Source organism: Brassica napus, chromosome A2, assembly GCF_020379485.1.
Source record: "Brassica napus cultivar Da-Ae chromosome A2, Da-Ae, whole genome shotgun sequence".
Lineage (NCBI taxonomy): Eukaryota > Viridiplantae > Streptophyta > Magnoliopsida > Brassicales > Brassicaceae > Brassica > Brassica napus.
Genome location: NC_063435.1, coordinates 23,372,632 through 23,384,180, shown reverse-complemented (window position 1 = coordinate 23,384,180; position 11,549 = coordinate 23,372,632). Strand labels below are relative to the sequence as shown.

Below are 11,549 nucleotides of genomic sequence, written 5' to 3'. Positions count from 1 at the left end.
AAAGTCGTGGCCCAAAGAATCTCATTTTGAGCATCATTATCATACAGGTTTCTGTATAGCCACTCAAGCAATGGCATCGAGAAGAAGGCTTGTCTCTTCGTACTTGATACGAATCTACTCCAAATTCCTTCCATTGCAGGGCAGTCTCTAAGCACATGTAAGATCGTCTCAACCCCTCCTTTGCATACTTGGCACACATCAGTTCCACTGAGATGTCTCCTATATCTCTCTGCATTTTTCATTATTGCCTGATTCCCAACTAGCCAAAGGAACACTCTAACTCTCTCTGGAGCCACCACACGCCACATGCTTTTAAACAAGTTTTCCATCTGCTGTCTTGGAGTATTATCCCTTGTTATTAAGTCATACGCCGTTTTAACTGTAAACTGTCCATTTGGAACTTCTCCCCACGCTAACCGATCTTTCACTCCACTCACAGTGTCCACAACAACTGCCACAAGCTCAAGCCTTCTCTCGTCAGATATATAGGGAGATATTCTGGAGAGATCCCACCCCCCACCATCAAGCCACAACTCCCTAGCTGTTATGTTTTCATATCCCTCTGGAAGATCTCCAAGCACTTCTCCCATAAGAGGTTGCCGTGAAAGCCACTTATCTGTCCAAAACTTGATGTCTCTTCCATTGCCAATAACCCAACTATGCCCCTTTGCAACCACCTCCCTGATTCCCATTACTACACTTCTCCATGTAGAAGACACGTTCCTACCCGCAACCATCCAAGAAGAGTCGTGCATATCACCCACTGAGTACTTGCTTCGTAATACCCTAGCCCATAATCCCTCTTTATCATTCAGTAGACGCCATCCTACTTTCGCTAGCAACGCTTTATTCATATCTCTCGACACACGAATCCCAAGACCACCATCAGCTTTCGGTCTGCAGACTCTATCCCAAGAGATCAAATGTTGGCCACTACCCCACACAAAGCTTCTTGATAAGCTATCCAACTTGTCCAATGTGCTCACTGGCATATGTATCGTGCTCATGGAGTGCACTGGAATGGATGATAAGACGGCTTTGGTCATGGTTACCCTTCCTGCTAAGCTTAGAGTTTGTTTCTTCCATCCTGATAAACGTGATGCTACCTTCTCTAGGACCTCTCCAAATGTCTCCTTGTTGATCCTTTTCTGTAAAATTGGCATCCCCAGGTACTTCCCCAGTTCCCTTGTTGATGAAATACCACTCTCTCGGCTTATTAATTCTCCTTTCTCTCGAGTAACGTTACCAGAGAAGAAGATTTTCGAATTTGGGAGACTGACTTTTTGACCTGAGGCTCTACAGAATGTCTCCAACACATCTCTTATCACTCGGACCTGCGACACTGAAGCCTCTGCAAAGAGGATTAAGTCATCTGCAAAACAGATATGAGTAAGTTGCGGTCCACCTCTAGACAACTTTATGGGTTTCCATTTTTTATCCATCACCGCTCTATCTATCATGTGACAGAGCCTCTCCATACACAGCACGAACAAATACAGAGACAAAGGATCTCCCTGTCGAAGTCCTCGTGAGGGCTTGAACGAATCTGTTTTCTCGCCATTCCACAATATGCTCATCGAGGGACCAGATACGCACTCCATAATCCTTCCAACCCAACCCTCAGACAAGCCTGCTGCATGTAACGTATCCTCCAAGAAATCCCACCGCAACCTGTCGTAAGCTTTCTCCAAATCCAGCTTGAGCAACATCCAACCTTTTTGACCCTTCTTCTTCCTCATCGAGTGAACAGCCTCTTGAACAACCACAATGTTATCTGCACTCAATCTTCCTGGGATGAAACTCGATTGAGCAGGACCTATCAGCTTTTTCATAACTCCCTTTAGTCTCCCAACCATAGCTTTCGTTATAATTTTAAACAACACATTGCAGAGGCTAATAGGACGAAACTATGTAATACTTTCCGGTTTACTCACTTTCGGTATCAACACTACAAGAGCATCATTCGTATTTTCCGGCAACTTCCCAACCTCAAAAAATCGAAGAATAAAACTAATCACCGAAGGTCCCACAGTCTCCCAGCACCTTTGATAAAACACTGGTTGAAAACCATCAGGTCCTGGAGCCTTGAAACTACCCATCTTCCTTACAGCTATCTCCACTTCTTCTGCAGAGAAAGGTCTGTTCAAAGAAGTATGCTCCTGACTCGTAAGCCACACAAAACCGCTCATCGGTAGACTCTGTACTTCAGTATCCACATTCTCCAAAGAGTATAAGGTTTTGAAGTAGTTCACTGCAAGTTTCTCCAGCTCCTTTGCGTCTGTTAACCATTGATTAGCATCATTTCTCAACATCTCCACTCGATTTCTTCTCCTTCTTATAACTGTGGACATGTGAAAGAACTTAGTATTCCTATCTCCATGAGCAACCCATTTCTCCCGAGATTTCTGAAACCAAATCACTTCCTCTTGCTCCAGAACTATTTCAAATTCCTTGAGTAGCTCACCCTCTTTCACCAACAGTTCATCACTTAGGTCCTCCTCAATTTTCTCCTGTATTTCTTTTATTTCCGTAACTAACTTCTCTTTTCTCTGCTGAACATTTCCAAACACCTCTTTGTTCTACTTCTTGAGTTTCAATCCCAGCCTCACTAGAGCTTCTCTGGTATCGATGTCCCTGTCCCAAGAAGCTGTTAATAATTCTTGAAACTCACTATGCTGCAGCCATGCCGCTTCAAAACGAAACGGACGTCGACATGCGTTCCCTTGGACCTCCGGTGTCAACTGTAAATATAATAGAGCATGATCTGACGCCAAGAACGGCAGATGTGTTACTCTTGCCTCCTGCCATTTGAGTCTCGACTGGGCGCAGCATAAAACCCTATCCAACCTCTTTGCCACAAATGTACTCGCTGATTTTCCTCTCTTCCAAGTAAACTGATTCCCACTAAAACCCATGTCTATGAGCGACATATCATTGATCCAGTCACCAAAAGTTAATGAGTCCTGAGACAGTCTCCCATTTCCTCCACTCCTCTCATCCATTCTCACAATTGTGTTAAAATCACCACCAAGAATAACCGGTCCAATGGCCGTTCTGATAACTTCCTCCAACTCCTGCCATAGACCACCCCGCCGACTCGGAGAAGGGGCAGCATATACAACGATCAAATTGATCACTTCTGTTCTACTTCCCACTCTAGCAAAAGTGAACTGATCAGATGACTTTATCACCTCCAGCACTCCTATTTCCGACCTCCATAGTAACCACAGGCCTCCACTCTGACCACACGCATCAACTCTAAATGAATTCTCGAAACCCAGCCCCTGACAAATTCGACCCGCAGCGACTCCACCAGCGTGCGTTTCGAATACAGCAAGAACATCTGTCTTGAATCTCTTCACCAGATATCGAATCGATCTGCGAAACTGAGGTTTATTTGCCCCCCGGCAATTCCAAAGAATGCATTTCATCAAATCTTTCTTATCAACTAACAGAATCACCGGGGCAAATCGTTATGCCTCCACACCCTCCGAGCTTTCCCCCTCACCAAGCTCTGATCCATCTGTAATCAGGTTTTCCGTCGAAACCAACTGCTCCGGTATGTTTCTCTGATCACTACCGTGCTCTAGTTTCTTCTCGCTCCCATCTCCTCCTCCATCTCCGGCGAAAACACCTCCTCGTCCTCCGTTGTTCTCTTTTTCAACTCTCAATCTCTTTCCACTTAACGATAAGTTCATCTCCCCTCTAGCTGGCCCATAAACAAGGCCTCGCATGGGCCCTGCAGGTTTGGGTTTCGGCCTTTGAAGATTTAGACTTCTCAAATTATTTGCCTTCTTCTCCTTAAGGCCTGGTTGGGCTTTCGACTGGTTCCCTTTGACCCCAGTTGCAGCAAACGCCATTACCTTCTCAAGCACTCTACTTGAACCTCCGACGTTTAGGTTAACGTTGTTCTCATTCTCTTTATTTTCTCCCTCTCTCCCAACATCATCTCGTAGCTCCTCCAACTCCCCACTTCCTATTAAGCTCCCAAACTGATTCGACACATTAATCTTCTCAATGGAACCACCATTACGTACTTCCTTCATCCTCTTCCCCATCATATCTCTCCCATCATTCCTCTGCGTAGTCCCTCCTGACTGTCTTTGTGGGTCAGTCTTTTTCCTCGTATGTCTTACTTGCGTAAACTCTGTTTCCATTCCCACTGGTACAGTGTTCACATGTGTCGTGACCACTGGAGTAGGCACAGCAACCATAGCTCGCTCCGTACTATTCCGTGGACATGTGTATACGAGATGCCCATACATACCACACTTCGAACATATAGCAGATATTCCTTCATAAGATACAAAATATCTCTCTCCATTAATCAGCACTGACCCTTTCAAAGGCTTATTCAGATTCACCTCCACACAAATTCTCGCGAACCTAGCTCTTTCAAACTTCAGAGTTGTCAAGTCGACTTTAATCGGTCTTCCTAGCCCCTTAGCAATTCCCATCAGTATCGTCTTATGATAAAAATTCACCGGAATATGGGAGAGACGAACCCACACGGGCGTCGTATCTATCTCATCCTTCAGCGGATCAAACTCCGGAGTCCAAGCTTGCACCATAAGATAGCTCCCAAACGCCCTCCACGGACCATCAGCTAGCGCAGCCATATACTCCTCCTCCTTCTCAAAACGCACCATAAAGAACTGCCTAGGTAGATCCATGACATACATCGATCCTTTAGGTTTCCACAACTCCTTCAACTTTCGGGTTAAACTGAGAATAGGAACATTCCTTCCCAAAACCCTAACGATCATGCATCTCTTCCACAAACTATTCATGGCCGTCAGTACCTCCTCTCCTATCGTGATCTCCGGCTCTCCGTCCTCCCCATTCGGAAACTCCAACGTCAATCTCGATTCCACAAACTCTTCAGCCACAACTTCCTCCGGAACTGGCATTCCTCCCTCACTACACCCTACGACTTTCCTTACCCACGAGCCTGGGACATCCGGCGGATCTCCCGGCGGTCTCTCCTTCCTCCGATATCTTCCATAGTAGCATCTTGCACTTCCTCCCCCAAAACCCTAAAATCGCCTCCTAAAACCCTAGCCTCCATTTTTTTTTTCCTTTTTTTAAGCACTGGGTAATAATATATTAAGCATATACTTTGTGACATAAAAGCATATACTATACAAAAAGCTGACAAGGACAAATAAATGTCTTCCACATCAGCACATATTTGCCGTTGGATCCCTAACATGTCTCATTTACATATCCTGTAAACGGCCACACATATAAACTAGTCTGCAACGCAATTAACAGCAGTGTTAACGATGTTAATTCGTTCTACCTTTTTCGGTAATAAGGTGTGAGGGGTCTATGAGTAGGCTATGAGCAATGGAGGTGAAAAAGGAGTTATTAAAGTCTCTCCACGGCAAAAATGGGAGAATGCATGATTTAACAGTTGAATGATCACAATGGAAGTGTTAAATATAATGGAAGTGTTAAATATAGATATTAAAATGAGGTGGATTCATTTGTGTTGAAATTATGCAACATATTAAAAAATGATTATGGTGGAAACACACATCACATGTTGTATTCTTAGTTGTTGTTGAGTTCTTTTGCATATTTTTTTTCACCTTTGTTGTTTATGACCATTTATTTTATTTAAAATTGCTTTTAAAAAAAAACTGTTATATCATAATATATGTTTTTGTGTGCTTTATATTTGTAAATTTGTTTCATTTAATTTGGACATTAAAAAAATTATATTTAATGAATATTTTGTATTGAATTATTAGGTGGAAAAAAATGATGTGGAATATTGAATAATAAAAAGTAGGGTGTTGAAACACAAAATCATTGCTCAGAGTCTAATAGTTCACGCGTAAATAATACTCCTTCCGTTTTATAATATATGATATTTTGGATTAGTGTAGAAAGATTAAATTTTTTTTAAAAAAATTACTTTTAAAGATATAGTGTTAAAATCACTCAAACCAATTATAAAAAAATTGTGTAAAATCTAATTGTTTGAATAGTTTCCAATAAAGCTAAAATTAATTTTAAAATCTTAAAACTTTTTATATTTTGAAACAACATAAACCTTTAAAAACATCGTATCATTTGAAACATAGGGAATAATTAGTTTCTTTTCTAGTGATAATAATAATAGTTACTCACAATCAATATTATTATTTTATTAGTTTCATATTCGAGAAATCTGACATCGTTCATCGCCACAACTAGTCCTGCTAAAGCGCGCGCATGTGAATCTAAAAACTGAAAGATCCCAATGTACATACATTATTCACGTGAGGTTTTTGCATGGTTCTAACCCCCACGGATCACTCTGTTGTCAGAGCCAATCACAGTCGTCCATATCTGCATGGGATCTAAGAGCATCCGCAATGATGTTACTCAAAAAGGAGTCCTTAGAAAAAGTGTTTTTTGATTTTTTAAGTATTATTATTTATTTTTTCTTTTTTAGATAAAAAAAATAAATATCAACCAATCGCGGATCGCCACATGTCGTCGGGACCCGCAAATAGTGAAAGGATTCACTAAGAAAGAGTCCTTATTTAGGAATTTTAAGGATTGAATCCTTAACTTTTGGTGGGGTCTACCGATTATTTAATTATTTTTTCTCTAAGAACTCTCCCTTAAGAATTTCCATTGCGGGTGCTCTTATAGACTCATATCTGGCCAAACAAAAACTAGACCTGACGGCCTAAATCTACTTGTAGTTGTGTTTATGCTTTCCCCCAGTAAGCTCTATTTTTAAATAGGAAATTTGAAAGTTAGTTTATGATCTCAAAACTATTTGAACAATGGTTAAAGTAACAAAAGAAGAAAAAAGAAACCAAAAAAAGACTGAGGATGTGACTGATAGTTTATAGAATAAAAGAGAGGAATATCAAAAGTAGAAATAAGTAGAAATATAAAATGAGAAAGAAACGAAAAAGAAAAAAAGAATAGTTTTACTCCCATCAAACTTAAAGTAACAATGAATATATATTTTCTTTTGTGTAAACAGCAACTACAGTAACTTATAGGAAAAATATTTATATTTTCTTTTAATAATCCGCTATATTCAACGGATCGAGTTTCAACCGACTAGTTTTCTGGAGGTTTGTCTATCGGTGCCAGACAGACTTGGTTGCTCGCAATGAAAATTAGATATTCATATCATTTCGCCACAATAACAAATAAATTTAAATTTGTAAATCGCGAATTGCTTATAATATTTCCAAGTCCACCGTACCACTCGACATTTTTATTTGAATTGCAAATTTTTAGAGTAAACAAGAGTAATAAATTTTTCCACCTCTTTTGTTTACTCTAACAATGCTAACGAATCACACTCTGAATGTTTTAGTAGCTTTTAAAGATGGAACTATTTTTATTCACTTACAGCTAAGGAAATAACCCAGAATACATATTAAAGTACAAACAAAACTTAGGTTCACTCCCTAAATTAAAGTTTCAGCTAGATTATTAATAAAAATATTAATTTTTTTTAAAAAAAAATAAAAAATAATTGAAAAAAGTAAATGATGTCACTAACAAAATCCTAAATCTTAAATTCTAAACCCTAAATTTTAAACTCAAACTCTAAACCGTAAATCCTAAATCCAAACTCTAAACCCTAAATCTTAAATCCAAACTCTAGATCATAAACCCAAACTCAAACCCTATATCCTAAACCCAAATCCTAAACCATAAACCCTTAAACCCAAACTTTATATATTAAACCTGAATCCTAGTTCCTAAACCTAAACCGTAAACCCTAAACCCTAAACCCTAAACCCAAAAGATTTGAATTTGGGTTTAAGGTTTACAGTTTGAGGGTTTGGGTTTAGAGTTTTGCGGTTTGGATTTAGGGTTTAGGATTTGAGTTTAAGGTTTAGGATTTAGGATTTAGGTTTATAGTATAGAGTTTGGGTTTAGGGTTTACTATTTATGTTTAAGGTCTAGAGTTTGGGTTTAGTATTTAGGGGTTATATTTAGCTTTAGGGTTCAGAATTTAGGATTTAAAGTTTTGCTAGGCATCATTCTTTTTTCAACTATTTTAAATTTTTTAAATAAAATTTAATATTTTTTATTGATTATTTATGTGATAATTTAATTGGTTATAAGAGGGATGGTGAATTTAAAAATTCACCATAGAGAGGGAACCTAAGTTTTGTCCATAAAGTACAGATAAGTAGCAGGGTTACCTGCTCTGTTTTTTTTTTGTTTTTTTTTCTAATAGCCACAAACATATGATGTGCTTGTGTTACCTGACTCGCATACCATTAAAATTCACAATGATAATAAAAGCCTCATCGTGATTATCTAGGAAACAGAACTAAAATACAAACTTACGTACACGTTATTACACGCACCAGGACAGTTTGGTTCAGGTAAAAACAGAGTTACGTATTAAAAAAATGCTTTGATCTGTGATATTCATTCCACTGGTATTATGGTGTTGACCAAAGTCACATAAATGATATAGTGCCACTTGCTTAAGATCAACGAAATGCCCTTGTCAGTGAAGTCATATACCTGTCTTCGTTGGATTCTTGCACAGCTTACAAGTTACTACCAACGCCTTTGTCTTATTGCGAACCCAGCCATTGTATTATTAAAATCTAAAATAAATGTATTGTTTTCCTTTCCCACTATAAATTTATAATTTATGCTAAGTTTGATCCATTTGTGGTTTATCAATTAAAGTAAGTATCATTGTATCAAGTAAACTTTGGACCTCCGCTACGATATTCGGACAAACGACATCCCAATAATGTTGGTAGAAAGAAACTGTAAATCCATCAGGTCAAGAGGCACGTGTAGCACCAATAGGAAAAATACTACATTTCACTTCTTCTGCAGTCACTGGTTTTGTTAGTTGGAGATTCATTTGAGGCGAGACCACCTAAGCAACATTGCTAAAATCTGCAGTATAGATTTGTTACTTACAAAATTAAAACTGTAAAGATTAACCATTTTCTAATCAGTTAATTTCTTTCTAAAAAAATTCCAGAAATATTATTATCCTCTCTTAAAATGTTTCTTAGGTTAATTTTCTCATCACAATTCCTCCGAAGTTAGTAGTATTCGTTACCTTTTTGATACTTGCTGCTCTTTGATCAATCCACAAATTATAGGAAAGCTATATTTTTAACTTAAGAAAACAATTTTTCAGTGTTTTGTTATATACTAGAACTTTTTTTTTAATTTCACAAATAAAATCTGAACGATATCACAATCGTGAAGTCATCAATATGATCGTAACATTTACATTTATAACGTTTTTATCTAATTATTTTGCTAACATGTTCATAAGATTATTGTAATGGTATCACTTTCAAAAATATGAAAACATAAACTTTAATGAACATTTTAAATTGTAAAATATAGCAATGAGGTTTTCAAAACATGAAAAATATTTATTTACCACTGTACAAAAATACAATCTCAACATATACAGACTGTTTTATTTCTTTGTGATCTCTGTATCTTTTTTTTTCCTTTGTTAAATTTTAATATGAAAGCCAGTTAAAAAAAAACTGTTTTATGTCAATATAGATTTTTTTTTTGAGCAATGTCAATATAGATAAATGTTACTCCCTCCGTTTTTTAATATAAGTCGTTTTAGAGAAATTTTTTTGTTTCAAATTATATGTCGTTTTCGGTTTTCTATGTAAAATTTATTAATAATTAATGATATCTGACCAATGATAATATATCTTCTATTTTTCTTTTGGTTGAATTGTGGTTAGGTAAATAATTAATGATGTTTTTGTTTAGAAAATATAAAAAATTAATAATTTTTTTAATCTACGTGCATAGCTCTAAGATGACTTATATTAAAAAACGGAGGGAGTAGTTTATAAACCTGATAATGTCGTTGTTGGGAGTTAGAGTTACGTGCAAGTAACTTAAATGAAATAGCATCTTTGGTAGATATAGACAGCTGCGAACGATAAGTGTTATCAATATCATGGATAGACGATGTATTTTGTGTGGATGTGAATTTATCTCAATCTCAAATCTTCACGTCACCTCTTTCGAACCATTTTGTGGCAATATCCCAAGTTCCCAACCTCGTGACGATTTTGATTTTGATTTTGATTTTTGAAAAAAAAAAACGAGGAAAGCATAACTGATTCCAAAATATAATTAATGAAGGAGAACTTCGTTGAAACATGAAACAGAAATTATATAAATCAGGAAAATTTCTTTCTCTTATCCATACTCGAATGAAGCTAATGTGGACCAAAGACGCCGGGGTCCATCGTATGTGTGTCCTAAGAGTCAAAAACATCAATCCTCAAAGTTCGAATATGCATCTTAGTATTCGCACCTTTTTTTTTGGGTGTAATACACCCACACACATACATATATATAAATAATATAATCAAATTGGGCGATGAAGCAATGAAACCGAAGAATAAAAAAAAATTCTATAATATAGATGATTTTTAATCTAATATGCTTTCCAAACACTCTCTCTTTTCTCTCTGGCGCTTTAAACTAGAAAAATCTTTACCCACTGGTTCTTAAAATGGTTTCGAAGTTGACTTACCAGTTTTAGTAAGATTACCTGCAAGTCCCTCAAGTTTTTCAAACGCACCTTCCTTTCTCAGTAAAACTTGCTGATCCCCTGTAGTCACTAGTTATTAACCGTCAGCTCTTTCGTCCTCCGCCGGTGAACCGGCTCTCGATTACTTCCTCGACGACGATTTACTTTGGTTGTGAGCTAATGGAGGATATAGAAGACCCTCACAGAAGCCGACGACTAGCTTTCTTCACTGCTTAAGATCGAACTTCGGAGTCGACTGAAACTCTTTCGAACGGAAGTCTTGAGTAGAAGACAGCCCTACGCTCCTTTGTTTCTACTTCCCCCCCCCCCCCCCCCCCCCCCCCCCCTTGCTCTTCTGCTGGTTACTGTCGCTGCTTTCTCTATAACTCGAGATTATCATCGTTACTTTTCTCTGCTACTTCATAACCGGCTGTAAGATGGAAAGACGGTTCACCATTGAGGAAAAAGGCAAAATCATTGCTGCAAATCAAGCCGAACCACACCGCTTGAGAATCCGAGCTCCAGAGTTCAACCCCTCTGAACTGATACGGGATAATGCTCTCACCCTTATAGGCCGTCTGACAAACCCGATGTGGGAACCGAAATTCGCACTGTCGATTTCCGTTTAAATAAGGAAACTAAGAAAACCCTAGTTTCCCAGAGGACCCGGATATAACAAGGTATAAGCCTGGGCTCGAGAGCTGTCGGCGAGATTCCTAGTTCTAGCAACCCTAAGACGGCTAAACCTAATTGAGTCGCAGCTCGAAATAACAAAAACGGAAAGTTGCCTAAATCGCTCTAAGTGCTAAGTTTTTGCTCTGAAAAGTTCTCCCCTCTGCTTCTCGCCTAGGACTCCTTATATACTAGCTCCAAGGTCGGTTTACGCTTTTACTCTTCTGCCCTTAAGCCGTCATAGCATAAAAACGGAGATATTCCATTTTTCCCGATCTTCACAATTATCTTCAAAACTTCCGTATTTATCCGCGGAAACTTGACATTTATCCTTCCTCGCGGGCCAAGCGCG

The 11,549-nt window shown here is 38.2% G+C and overlaps 1 protein-coding gene and 1 long non-coding RNA gene across 3 annotated transcripts; both read right to left on the bottom strand.

The window, feature by feature from the left end:
* Positions 1-3,473: 3,473 nt before the first annotated feature.
* Positions 3,474-4,910, bottom strand: LOC111212494. Its single transcript, XM_022714047.2, has one exon. It carries the CDS (start codon positions 4,908-4,910, stop codon positions 3,474-3,476), a length of 1,437 nt encoding a protein of 478 aa, XP_022569768.2.
* Positions 4,911-6,602: 1,692 nt separating this feature from the next.
* LOC106421567 lies at positions 6,603-11,297 on the bottom strand. 2 transcript variants are annotated; one of them, XR_007317795.1, is made up of 3 exons: positions 10,006-11,297; positions 9,839-9,916; positions 6,603-8,895 (listed from the first exon to the last, which is right to left on the bottom strand). It is a non-coding gene; the product is annotated as an uncharacterized LOC106421567 (long non-coding RNA). The 2 variants fall into 2 exon arrangements; XR_002662992.2 differs by having other exon boundaries at positions 9,839-11,297.
* Between the last annotated feature and the right edge of the window lie 252 nt (positions 11,298-11,549).